Raw genomic sequence first — 14,420 nt, 5'->3', positions numbered from 1 at the left:
TTTTCATTTCTTGTTTTATCCATGTGTTATTTAGAAGTATATTCCAGAGATCTTTTTAAGTTTGAATTTTAATTTTTTTTTTAATCATTAATCGCTGGGCTTCCTATGCTAACTTGGCCATGGGATTCTTTTATTTTTTAAAAAAATATTTATTTATTTATTTGGCTGCATATGATCTTAGTTGCGGCATGCAAACTCTTAGTTGTGGCATGTGGGATCTAATTCCCTGACAGAGGATCGAACCCTAGCCCTGTGCATTGGGAGCGTGGAGTCTTAGCCACTGGACCACCAGGGAAGTCCCTGTTTGAATTTTAATTTAATTTCATTTTGGTCTATGAGGATCTTTGTATGACTTGAATCCTTTAAAATTTATTGAGACTTGCTTTATGGTCCAGCATATGGTATATCTGGGTAAATGTTCCATGTACACCAGAAAAGTACATGTATTTTGATGTTGTTTTGTTGGATGGAGTGTTCTATAAATGTCAAGTAGGCTAAGTTGGCTACCATTTTTCAAATCTTCTGTGCCATTACTGCTTCTTTGTCTACTTGTTCTGTCATTTATTGAGATATGATTATTGAAATCTCTGACTATAAATATGCTTTTTTCTCTTTTTCTTTCTTTGTATTTTTATCATTTTTTGCTTCAGGTATTTTAACTCAGATATTAAGTTTATCTACATTGAGGATTTTTATGCCTTGTCGGGGAATTAATGCTTTTATAATTATGTTTTTTCCTTTTTTTCCACCTGGAAATGTTTCTTGATCTGAAATCTACTTAGTTTGATATTTATATGGCTAATCCAGCTTTCTTTTACTCTGTGTTTGCATAGTATATCTTTTTTTCCATTTTAATTTATCTATATCTTTATAGTTAATTGAATTTCTTATGTACACAGTATGATGGATAATTTTGTGTCAACTGGCTGGGCCGTAGTTCCTTGATATTTGGTCAGACATTATCCTGGATATTTTTGTGAAATCATTTTTTGAATGTGGTCAACATTTAAGTTGGCAGACCTTGAATAAAGCAGGTTACCATCTATAATGTGGGTGGACCTATCAAATCAGTTGAAGGTATTAATAAAATAAATAGGAATTCTACCAACACAATGCCTTTGGACTTGGGTTATGTTTTCCTCAATCTCCAGAGTACTTGTCTATCCTGCAGATTTTGGACTTAGCCTCCACAGTTGTGTGAGCCAGTTTTTTAAAATAAATATCTGTCTCTCTCTGTATATATACACAACCTATTGGTTCTCCTTCTATAGAAAACAATGACTAATACACACAGTGTAGTTGGATGTTTTATTTTTTAAAATGTACTCTGAGGCACTTAGTCTTTTCAATGTGTTTTGACTATTTACTTTTAATGTAATTATTGATTATAGCTTTATTTTCATCTAAGTGTTTTATTATTTATTTGTCTCAGTATAATTTTTCCTTTGCTTTGTATTTAAATTCTTTTAGAATACTTTGAAAATTAATTTCTATTAGGTTTTGGATCTATCTCTTTGTGTAAATTTTTATTGGTTGCTTTAGAGATTTCACAGTATACCTAGAGTTAATATTCTGTGTCTTCAAATAAAATATGGAACCACTGCAAGTATATTGATACCTTTAAGCTCCACCATTGTTCCTTTTTGTATCTAATGTATCATAAGCCTCTCTAGACAATGTTATAATTTTTAATTTCACTTGTAATATGTAGTTTAAAGCATTTAAGAGGAGAAAAAACTTATGTTTATTCAGATATCTATAATTCTTTTACTCTTAATTCATGAAGGAAGCATTTCTTGTTGAGTAGTTTTGCTGGAAACATGATTTCTTAGTTTTTCTTCTGAAAATGCTTTTATTTGGCCTTTGCGCAAGGATATTTTTGCTGCATGTAGAATTCTCTGTTTCTAGTTTTTGTTCTTTCAATACTTTAAACTATTTTCCTGCTGTCTGTTGGCCTCCATGATTTCGAAGAAGGAAACCTATGATAAATCAAATCTTTTCTCTGCTAAATATAATGTATTAGATTTTTATATTTGCTTTCAGGACACGTTCTTTCGTTCTTCCCCAACCATACTCCCTGAAATTTCATTTTCTTTTTTTTTAATCACCAAGTCTGAGGAGTTTTATGCTCTTATTTTAAAATATTTTTTTGTTTCAGGTGTATCTTTCTCTTTCATTTTGGATTTCTAGTGGCTTGAATATTAGAGGTCTTAATGCACATCTCCCTCAGCTTCTTTTTAGTTTATTTCAATCATTTTTGTCTCTGTTCTTCAGATTTGATACTTTCTATTGATATAGAAATTTGACATGTATGATAAACTTGATCTTCAAGTTTATAAACTTTTTCTTTGTTTTTTCTATTTTGATGTTGAGCCCATCTCATGAATATTTCAGCTCTTGTACATTTCAGTTGTATAATTTCAATACAGTTAATTTTTATACTTTCTTTTGATGAGAACTTTGTTTTCTGATCCACTTAGACTGTGTTTACTTTTACCTTCTGGAGCATAGTTATAATAGCTTTAAAAATCTTTGTGGGATAATTGCAAGAATTGCCTATCCCATCAGCATCTGTTCATTGTGTTTTCCCATGAGAAATTGTCACATTTTCTTTGTTCTTTGTACATTAAGTGTTTTTTAATCTATCATGGATGTTGTGTTATCTTTTTTTTAAAATCAACTCTGGGACTTGTTATGATCTGTTAACAAATGTTGATTTGTTTTGTTTTCGTTTATTTTGGCAAGAAGGGTCAGACTGCAAGTTCTGCCTGTCCTTTGTGGATGGTGGTTCTGATGGCACTTCATTTTTAAAACCTCTCTTGTCTTGCTTTGGGTTTTTCTTGTACATGCACTACTCAGGGATTAGGCTGAGAATTGGGTGGTAATTCAGGTCTTCTTTCAATTTAGAATATTAAATTATTATTCTGGTCTGAGTCTGCCCCATACATTGCATCTCTTGGGTCAGTTTAGGGCTTTTGCAGGTTTTTACACAGATTTTGATGATCCTTCTCTCCTGTTTGCTCCTATTCATGACTCTCTCTAGCCTATAAGGACCCATTTTCTTAGTTCCTCTAACCAGAAGGACAGTTTTTCTCAGAATATTAGCTACCCGAACTTCTGACAGAAACGAACTCTGAGACAGGGACCCACTCATGGGTCATATTTACAAAAGAAAATTGAAAATTGAGACTCTTACTTCTGAAATGAGTAATCTGCAAGTATTAACTCCCCTACCCCAATGCACCTAGTTTTGTTTAGTGTTTGGAGTACTTTGGAGGTTGCTTTTTGTGTTTTTTCTATAGTTGTGGTTCTAATACACAAAATAGAAAGGCTGTATTATCCTTACGCCATCTTGGTTAGTCAAGGTATCTATTAAGTTCTTTGGCCTATTTTTTTAAAAATCCAGTTGTTTGTTTTCTTATTGTTGAGTTTTAGAGTTCTTTGCATATTTTGGATAACAGTGCTTTATCAGATGTTTCCTTTGCAAGTATTTTCTCTTAGTCTATGCCTTGTCTTCTAATTCTCTTGATACAGTCATTTGCAGAGCAGTTTTTAATTTTAATGAAGTCCAGCTAATCATTTATTTTTATTGTGGATCATGTCTTTGGTGTTGTAAGTAAAAAGACATCACCATACCCAAGGTCATCTAGGTTTTCTCTGTTGTGTTCTAGGAGTTTTATGGTTTTGCGTTTTACATTGAGGTCCATTTTGAGTTAATTTTTTTTAATTTAATTTTATTTATTTTTTTATACAGCAGGTTCTTATTAGTCATCCATTTTGTATCCATCAGTGTATACATGTCAATCCCAATCTCCCAATTCAGCACATCACCACCCCCACCCCCTGCAGCTTTCCCCCCTTGGTGTCCATACGTTTGTTCTCTACATCTGTGTCTCAGTTTCTGCCCTGCAAACTGGTTCATCTGTACCCTTTTTCTAGGTTCCACATATATGCGTTAATATACGATATCTGTTCTTCTTTTTCTGACTTACTTCACTCTGTATGACAGTCTCTAGATCCATCCACGTTTGAGTTAATTTTTATGAAGGGTGTAAAGTCTGTGTCTAGATTCATTTGTTGGATGTGGATGTCCTGTTGTTTCAGCATCATTTGTTGAAAAGAATATCTTTGTTAATTGTCTTGCTTGTGCTCCTCTTTTGTCAAAGATTGGTTGACTAGATTTATGTGGGTCTATTTCTAGGCTCTCTGTTGATCTATTTGTGTATTCTTTTACCAGTACCACACTATCTTGATTACTGTAGCTTTACAGTAAGTCTTGAAGTCAGGTAGCATCAGTAGCACTAATATTCTGTAGGGATAGCCCTGCTTTCATTTCTGATATTAGTAAATTACATCCTTTCTCTTTTTCCTTAGCTTGGATAGAAGCTTACTGATTTTATTGATCTTTTTGAAGAAGCAGCTTTTGGTTTTGTTGATTTTTCTCTATTGATTTTTTATTTTCTATTTTATTGATTTCTACTCTAATACTTATTATTTTTCTCCTGCTTACTTTGAATTGAATTTTCTCTTCCAGGTGTCCCAGAGTGAAAACTTATGTTATTGATTTCAGATCTTTCTTCTTTTCTAATATATGCATTCAGTGCTATAAATTTTCCTGTAAACACTGCTTTTGCAACATCCCAGAGATTTTTATAAGTAGTGCTTTCATTTTCATTTTGTTGAAAATACTTTTAATTTTTTGAGATTTCTTCTTTGACCCACATGCTATTTAGAGGTATGTTGTTTAATCTCCAAGTATTTTGGGGGTTTTTCAGTTATCTTTCTGTTACTGATTTCTAATTTAATTCCATTATGGTCTGAGAGCAAACTTTATATAATTTCCAGTCTTTATATTTGTTGATTATGTGTGTTTTATGGCCCTGGATGTGGTCTACTTGGTGAATGTTCCATGTGAGCTGGAGAAAAATGTGTATCCTACTATTGTGGAATGAAGTAGTCTATAGATGTCAGTTATATCCTGTTGATTGATGGTATTTTTGAGGTTAACTATGTCCTTACTGATTTTCTGCCTGCTGGATCTGTCCATTTTTGAGAAAGGGGTTTTGCAATCTCCAACTATGATAATAGATTCATCTGTTTCTCCTTGCAGTTCTGTCAGTTTTTGCCACACAGTTTTAGGCTCTATAGTTAGGTGCATACATGTTAAGGATTGTTATGTCATATTGGAGAATTGACCCCTTTATCATGATGTAATGCCCTTCTTTATCCCTGATAACTTTCCTTACTTTGAAGTCTTCTCTTTCTGAAATTAATATAGCTGCTCTTGCTTTTTGATTAGTGTTAAATTAACATGGTATATTTTTATCCATTCATTTACTTTTTATCTATATGTGTCTATATTTAAAGTGGGTTTCTTGAAGACAACATGTAGTTGATAAACAAGTTTTTAAATGTCAGAAATGTATATTAAATTCACCCATATCTTACTTGAAGTTAGGTTTAAAATTATGTGACTATATGAAAAAATATACACGAGTATATCTTAGGTATTTACTTTTGAAATATATACTCATAGTAATTTGTTTTTAATTTTTATTTATTCAGAGTTATCTATAAACTTATGGCATCAACAAGTGAAGGAATCAGAGTACAAGCTCTCAAGGCAATGGGCTATTTTTTAAAACACCTGGCCCCAAAGTGAGTATGCATGAAATCTAAAATGGACTCTTGTATATTACATATTTATTTTATAAATCTTGGGAATAGTATTTACGTTCTGTGGTTACCCTCGTCTATCTTTTATTTATTTTTATTCATAAAATGCTATATAAATTTAATCCCATTTCTGCACGTTAAAAATGAAGTAGGGAGCAGGAGTATATTGTTTATGTTTTTATTTAAATTTTCCTTTTGTGTTGTTTATTGTAAGAATACATTTGTATAAGTTGAATTCTAGGTAAATCTAGGTAGGGACTTCATTTCAGGTGGCTTGATCATTTTTTGCTTTTTACTATAAAGCTAACATAGTAACCTGGTTATTTGTCACATACTGTGTTCTGCTGTATGTGTAACTAAAACTGAAACTCCCATGTTTCCTTTTGTCTTAGCTGAATACAGATATTCATGTCCTACCTATCATTCCTTATACCAGAAATGGACACCACCAAATTTGTCCAAAATGAACAATTTTGGTGGTAGAAAAGTATTGGTAAACTTGTAATCTTTATTTTGAATCCAGCTGGCTGACTGTAAATAAAGTTTCATTGGAACACAGCCGTAATCATTTATTTGCTTATTATCTATGGCTGTTTATACATTATAACAGCAGTGTTGATTTGTTACTACAGAGGACATATGGTCCACAAAACCTAAAATATATAATATCCGGTCATTTGCAGAAAACATTTGATAAACCCAGGGGTAGAATTAAGTTTGTGATCCTTCAGTTTCTAAAGTTTTGCTTGGAAGTTTAATTTAGTATTGATATATTTATCTTTACAGTATTCGTTTAAAAATTCTCTTGCATGTCTTCTACCTTTTCTTCCACATTGTTTTTCTACTTTACTTCGTCGGCTTTAGATTATTATTTAAGGTAGAGCTTAGCTCATGGCTAATGGAGAGAAGCAGCTAGTTAATAAATAATTGTTTTGAAGATTTTGGTGACAGTTTTTGCTGTGCTGTGGCATAGCCAGTCATATTTTTTTTAAAACTTCAATTGTGCCTATGTATTTGTAGTTTGTATTTCTCTATTAAAGATTTTGTGGCCTTATAAGTTCTAGGTCTAAGAAAATTGGGGCATTATTGAGTTGGAATTTGTTAATAATGTGAAAAACCTTTTTGTGTCTCCTTCATCAGCATGCATACTAAATAGTGAATAATAAAACTCTGCATTTGATTTTCTTTTTTCTATGTAATTGCAGAAGAAAAGCTGAAGTCATGCTTGGACATGGATTGTTTTCATTGCTAGCTGAAAGACTCATGCTTCAGACAAATTTAATCACAATGACCACATATAATGTTCTATTTGAGGTAGGAATGTAGTTAGAATTTAATCTTCCTAATTTCTTATGAAAATACCTGTATAATTGAGTTGGTAGTGTCTAGATGAAATAAGATCATTTAGGTTTGATGTACGATTTTGAAACTAGCTATATAAAGGAAATGTGGCTGCATCTTAATAAATCTATTATTTGGTGAATTTCTAAACAGTGTGGACATCTCTGTTTAAGTATTTTCTCCATTGTATTGGCTGTTTGATGTCTCTCTTTTTTTAAAAAAATATTTATTTATTTATTTTTGGCCGCGTTGGGTCTTCATTGCTGCATGTGGGCTGTCTCTAGTTGCAGCGAGCGGGGCCTACTCTTTGTTGCGGTACGCAGGCTTCTCATTGCAGTGGCTTCTCTTGTTGCAGAGCATGGGGTCTAGGTGTGTGGGCTTCAGTAGTTGTGGCACGCGGCCTCAGTAGTTGTGGCTCATGGGCTCTAGAGTGCAGACTCAGTAGTTGTGGTGCATGGGCTTAGTTGCACCTCAGCATGTGGGATCTTCCCGGCCCAGGGCTTGAACCCATGTCCCCTGCGTTGGCAGGCAGATTCTTAAGCACTGTGCCACCAGGGAAGTCCCGATGTCTCATTTTATAATCAAGTAAAAGTAGAGTTACAATGTTGAAATTATTTATTCCGTATAATGCAAGAGATATTTAGCATGACAATACTGGACTGTATACTTAATGTTGTTCAGTGTTGTACTTAAAGTTCATAAATAGTGATGGTAATACAGTGATTATGCTAATACAATCTACTGTTTCATTTCTGTAGATTCTTATAGAACAGATTTGTACTCAGGTGATACATAAACAGCATCCAGATCCTGATTCTTCAGTTAAGATACAAAATCCTCGTATGTATTTAACATACTTTTATTTATTTTTTTGATATTTGCTTTTTGTTTTTCCACCTTTATTGTAATATAATTGACATAGAACATTGTGTACTTTTAAGATGTACAATCTAATAACTTGATATATATATATGTTGTGAAGTGATTACCACAGTAAGGTTAGTTAACACATCCATCACTTCACACAGTTATTTTTTTTGTGTTACGTGTAGTGAAAACTTTTAAGATCGACTCCCTTAGCAACTTTCAGATACATAATACGGTATAGTTAACTGTGGTCTCCAGGTTATACATTACATACACAGAGCTTATTCACCTTATAACTGGAAGTTTGTACTCTTTGAGCACCTTCTCCCATTTCTCCCACTGCCTTCCTTTTTATACTTTTATAAGTAGATTTTGCTACTAAAAAGGAAAATCACTGAAGAACCTGAAGTTGGTATTGTTGAAAACACATTGTTCAAATAATATTTCATTATAGGCATTAATATAATACTAGTTTTATTTGTGTTTGATGTTGAATATAACTTCACATTGACTTTAGGTTATGTGGAAATGTTTATATAGAGGTTTTGAAGAATTATATGCATAAGATCTTGGGTTTTTAATATATGTTCAGATTTTTGGTAAAGTTTTGATTGCACGATTTAGTGATGTCAGGCTAAGTTACATGGACCATGGAGGTAGCTTTCATCTTAAATTACTGTCAAGTTAAGAATACCAAGTTTGGAATTGAAAAATTTCCATCTTCTTTATTGTTTATGCACTTAGTCTTGGTTACCAGTCTTTTCTTTTGATATTTAGAGTTCTTAAACACTTATAAAATGTGTACATTTCTCATCTTTTTAAGATTATTGATATTAAAATAACTGTAGAGTTTCAAAATTTAATTACCTTTTGTGTGGTGAGTTATGGTCATGTTTGTGGTACTCTATTTCAGTACTAATTTTAAAAACACATGTCACATGGTTAATTTTTCTCAGCCTTTAGGGAGATGTGGTGTCATTATTTTAGAGAGTAAAAAACCTTTATTTTATTATTTTTAAAATATTTATTTATTTATTTGGCGGCAACCGAGTCTTAGTTGCGGCACATGGAATCTTCATTGCAGCATGTGGAATATTTTAGTTGGCATGTGGCATCTTTAGTTGCGGCATGCAACATCTTTTAGTTGTGGCATGCAGAATCTAGTTCCCTGATCAGGGATCGAACCCAGGCCCCCTGCATTGGCAGTGCAGAGTCTTAACTGCTGGACCACAGGGAAGTCCCGAAAATACCTTGATTTTATATATATAATATAAAATGTATTTTATATAGCTATGGAAAAATGACTTACTAAAGTAAGAATTTTAAAATATATTATCTATGTAATATACTGGCAGAAAAGATAGGCAGTGTAATGTGGTGTTTAAAAACATAGGACATCTAGCTTTTCAATCTAGTCTACATGTCTTAATAGTTATGTGATTTTTGGGTAAATTAATTAATTTAGGTGTTCCTTAGTTTTCTTGTCTCTAAAATGGGGATAATAATAGTATCAACCTATCATTGTATAAGGATTAAATGTATTAATACCTGTGTTTTCTTAAATATTTTGTCTCACAATAGTATATCCTCAAAATTAGTGGCTATTATCGTCATTATCATTATTATGATTATCATCATTGTAATCATTGTGCAGGTAGAGAAAATTTGAATTTGTCATTTGAAGAGTTCAGAAATTGCTCCTAAAATATCATTAAATTTATGATAAAAGTACCTTCATATCTGATATTTTGAACTTGTTGCTTCAGAATCACCAAAAACCTTGGCAAAGTGCTGGTTTAGAAATCCTCGATTTTTAATTGGGTAAAACTTTGACATATTATTTAATTTTAAATTCAGGGTTATAGCTGTTTTTGTTTCTTTAAAGTTCTGTATCTCAGTATTAAAAGAATTTATTTTCGTAAAGTTAGTACTAGAAATTTATACAGCATTATATTTAAGACCATTACGGTAGCAGTTTTATTTGTTCGGAGTGTTAAATAGGTTTTAATTTCCTTTTGATATTTTTGTATCTAATTTTAGATTTAGAATTATGGAAGGAAATCTTGATAGCTTTTAAAATTCACAATGATAAAGGAAAGAGTATGTGCATAGTATAGATTTTGTTGAAGAAGCTGAGAATTTATTCTCTTTTTTCTGAGATTTTGATTATATACAGATATTTTTAAGGTCAGTTTTACTAACTGGCAGAGATAAGGGAGAGGTGTCTGCAATTTTACCATCATTTAATTGTTTACAATTTAATTTCATTTATTATAACCTTTTAAAATTTAGCTTTACACATTCTAATGACAAAATTAAAAAATCCCTTTCTTGTTTATGGATGTTTTCTATGTATTGTCAGTCTTGGCTCAGGTGATTTTTTTTTTATAACACAGAAGAGGATGTTTTCAGTAGACATTTATGTCAGAGAAATGAAAGAAATTGAAATATACTGATGATATTACATTATGAATTTTTTGTAATGTTTTGTTTTTTACTAGTTTATGAATTGTCTTACAGAGATACTAAAAGTAATTGCAACCCTACTTCGAAATTCTCCCCAGTGCCCAGAGAGCATGGAAGTTCGCAGAGCCTTTCTTTCTGACATGATTAAACTTTTTAATAACAGCAGAGAAAATAGAAGGTAAGCAGGATCAGAAAGCATTTATTTGCAATATTCAAGTCTAGCTTTGAATAATCCCATTTTTTCTAAGAAAAATTGCTTTAAATACCATGAAATGAATTTTCTATATGCTTTTTTCATTAAGGTATACAAGTAATGTACCAAACAGTTAATTGAGCTTTCAATACCACACTGTTTAATTGTTTTCGATGCATAATAAAGGTGGTTGTTTTGTTTTAAACTTTTACATTTTTAGAATTCTTTCAGGTGATTTATTTTTTTAAGTAATTCCAAGTCCTCTTACAATTTTCAGGAGCTTGCTACAGTGTTCTGTGTGGCAAGAGTGGATGCTTTCTCTCTGCTATTTTAATCCTAAGAATTCAGATGAGCAAAAGATAACAGAAATGGTATATGCCATATTCCGAATCCTACTTTACCATGCAATCAAATATGAGTGGGGTGGCTGGCGTGTGTGGGTAGACACTTTATCAATCACACATTCAAAGGTAAGTTTTTTAAAATGAAAGTGTATTTTAGCATCTTAAATGTCTGTAATTTTGAGTTTTATTCTTCAACAAAATTTTATATACTTAAAATCAAGGAAAAAAGGCAGATTATTCTCTGGAAATGCGGTGAAGTGAACAACTAAAAAAGGGAATAACTAAAAAGAAATATAAAATATTTCCAACTTCTTCTCTATCAAAATAGTTTTGTTCCAAATGTCATTTTCATGCGTGCTTAAGTTGATAAAGTGAAACCTTATAACACAGCATGAAGGAATTTATATTTTCAAGTAGCCATTTTCAAGATATGGTTCTCTGAAATTTGTAGTATTTTGAAGCTTTTTGAACACAAGGTGGCGCACAATATTCAGAGATGAGAAGTTATTTTAGTAGTATAAGGTGGTTGACTAAACAGAAAAAGCTCTGGCTAATTTTGCCTTTGCTCATGTTGCAGTCAGTTAAAGAACTCGTTTAGAAGAATCACTAATCTTTTTCTTTTTTTAAACTTAAGCCAGTGTTAGTTATTTATGTATAGCTTTTGTTTAAAAATATTAATGAAATGTCCTAGAAATACAAAAAAGTATAAGGAATAATGTACCTACCAGTGTTTATGGAATTGGGTTCCCTATCCCAATTGCTTTGTCTACCATTTTCAACCCCTCTCTCTTCTTCCACTCACCTGAATTTGGTGTTTTCATTATTTCTATGTCTTATTTATGTTTTAACTATAGAAACACACAGACACACAGACAACACACTAAAGAATTTTATTTTTCATGTGTATACTTAATATGAATGGTATTGTATTAAATGCATTTTCCAGCAACTTTCTATTTTTACTTATCATTGTTTGAGATTCATCCATATTGACCAATGTAGTTGGTCAATTTTCTCAATTGTATGTATTTCATGGTATGACTTTATCTGCTTACCAGTTGATGAACATTTTTGATGCGTTTTGTATATATTGGGAAGTTTCTCTCTATATATGTTCCTGGAAGTGGAATTGATGATTTGTAGGGTGCAGATGTTAAACATTACAAGGTAATGCAATTCCTTTTCCAAAGTGGTATATCAGTTTACATTCTTGCCAGCAATGTATAAATTCTCATGGCTTCATATCACCTTATCACTTGTTATGGCTAGAGTTTAAAAAATTTTGCAAATTTGATGAATTTTAAATGCTGTGTTTCCATAATACTAATTTTCATTTTTTTGTTGTTTTGTGGGAGTTCTTCATGTATTCTTGGTCTTAATCCTTTGCTACCTATATTGTTTATGAATGTCTTCTGTCAATTTGTTGCTTGTCTGTTTATGTTTGGAGTTTTATGTTTGTGTCTTCTGAGGAAATTTTACATTTCAAATAATTAATGTAGTAAAATTTATTAGTTTCTATTATGGTTTATGGTTTTTATATCTTGTTTAAGAACTCTTTCTATATATACACAGAAGGAATATAGTTAACAAATAAATATTAATTATAAATTGACTAGAAGGATAAAGAACAGAATTGATAAATTTGGTATATCTTTAAATGTTTTATTGACTATCATAGTTATTACTCTGGAATATTTTGCCATTCTATTGGAATATATTGTCATTTCCTAAATATATGTTTTTGGGTGTTTGAATAACTTTTAGCTATTTGTAAGTACGTAAGAGTTATTCATTCTTCTTCCTCGTTCTTCAGTGAGAGGAAGGTGTGTTATTATCATAAGGATTTTACAAAGATATCTTAGATTGGAAGATATTACTCTACAGATTTATGTTTGAGAATAATCCACTGCTAAATGAGGCAAAGATGTGATTTTCTAAAATGGCTTTGTTTTAGTCACTGCATTTTTAAGCTGACCAGTTTTAAGCTGACCCCCTAAGGCAGGGTTCAGCCAAGCATGGCCTGAGGGCCAAATCTGGCCTGGCCTGTTTCTGTAAATAAATTTTTATTGAAATACAGCCACCTGTATTTATTTATGTATTTTCTAAGACTGCTTTCATGTTAAAAGCATTGAGTATTTGTGACAGAGACTCTTTGGCTCCCAAGCCTAAAATATTTACTATTTGGCACTTTACAGAAATGCTTTGCCACCTCTTGTCTAACTTACTTTAGTTGTGCTGATGCCCAGCTATTCTGGTTTCGGTTGTAGTGGGCTACTGCAGTCTGGACTGATTTTCTGCTAGTATTATTTTTTCCCTTTACAAGAGATAATGAGAATAACGGTTGAGTTTTGGTTTCACATAATTTGGATTGGACTTCAGGTATATCTGGGAGAATTCTCAGTTAGGGAAGTGCCCATATAAATTAGATTTTAAAAAATTTCTACATATTCTATGTTAATTCAGCACTTTTGTGTACACTCCAGTTTGTCGTGTCCTTAGGAAGAATGGCTAAAGGAATGTAACCTTTAGAGCAGTAATTCTTGAAGTACAGCCTGAAGACCTTGGGAGCCCAGGAGACCATTTCAGGGAGTGGTGAGGTCCTCCTTTTCCAGCTACGTATCTAGTTAGAGGATGGATTTTTTTCATGTAGTGCAACCAAAACAATATAATACAACAGATTGAATACAAAAACGTATATTAGAATGTAGCCATCTTCTATTAAACCAGAATTGAAAGAGATTTGCAAAAATATGAAATAATAGCGTTCTTCTCATTATTATTATTATTGTTTTGAAAAAGTCATTTTTCAAAAAATATCTTATTTATATTAACATATACTGGGTTTATTGCTTTTTTGAAATGAATTAATATTTGTAGAATTTCGTAGTTTTAATTTCTAATATGGTAGCTAGTAATAGACATACCCCATATAAGTAAAGATTTTCGGGAGGTACCAGTACTTTGGATCCTGAGACTAAAATGCTTGAGAACTGAAATGATAGGCTATTTAGGTCCAATAGCCTAGTCTCGTCCACAAAACAAGAGTCAGACCTGGAGAAATCTCAGGCACCTTTGAGCTATTGAGCATTTATGGCTAAATATTATATCCAGTCACCAGTCTATTTGTGTAAGTAATGAAGAGAACATGGGCTTTGGAGACAGGATAGTCCTGGGTTTGAATTCTGATTTATAGTCATTTTTAGTTGTGTAAACTCAGGGAAGTTTCTAAACTTTTCTTAACCATCGATGTCTAATCTAAAAATGGTAAATGTGGTAATATATGTGTATATCTGAAGTTAGGAGTTAATGAGTGAAATCACAGGAAATAGAATTAAACAACTATTTTCCTTTGTTATAGTTCTGTCATTCCTTCTGTTAATTCTTTTGTTCTCATTCTTACTGCCAGCATACTAGTTAAGGCCCTAGTCACTTCATGTTTGGTATAAATACAGCTTTTAAAATGAAGAATTAATTACATCCAAAATAATTTGCATGGCATATATGCTATGAAGTGTTATAAAGGAAACTGTGTG

The 14,420-nt window shown here is 31.9% G+C and overlaps 1 protein-coding gene across 3 annotated transcripts in view; it reads left to right on the top strand.

The window, feature by feature from the left end:
• The window catches only part of LRBA (LPS responsive beige-like anchor protein), a 736,343-nt gene that overhangs the window by 139,118 nt on the left and 582,805 nt on the right, over positions 1 to 14,420 (top strand). For all 3 annotated transcript variants that reach the window (XM_027117137.1, XM_027117135.1, XM_027117138.1), the window contains exons 18-22: positions 5,566 to 5,658; positions 6,882 to 6,990; positions 7,776 to 7,857; positions 10,405 to 10,528; positions 10,821 to 11,013. In XM_027117137.1, the coding sequence (XP_026972938.1) occupies positions 5,566 to 5,658; positions 6,882 to 6,990; positions 7,776 to 7,857; positions 10,405 to 10,528; positions 10,821 to 11,013 (601 nt within the window). The remainder of the gene's footprint in view (positions 1 to 5,565; positions 5,659 to 6,881; positions 6,991 to 7,775; positions 7,858 to 10,404; positions 10,529 to 10,820; positions 11,014 to 14,420) is intronic.

This window comes from Aethalodelphis obliquidens, unplaced genomic scaffold (assembly GCF_003676395.1).
Source record: "Aethalodelphis obliquidens isolate GAN/ISIS:26980383/991018 unplaced genomic scaffold, ASM367639v1 scaffold17, whole genome shotgun sequence".
NCBI classification, from domain to species: Eukaryota; Metazoa; Chordata; class Mammalia; order Artiodactyla; family Delphinidae; genus Aethalodelphis; species Aethalodelphis obliquidens.
This window is presented reverse-complemented; position numbering and strand designations above follow the sequence as displayed.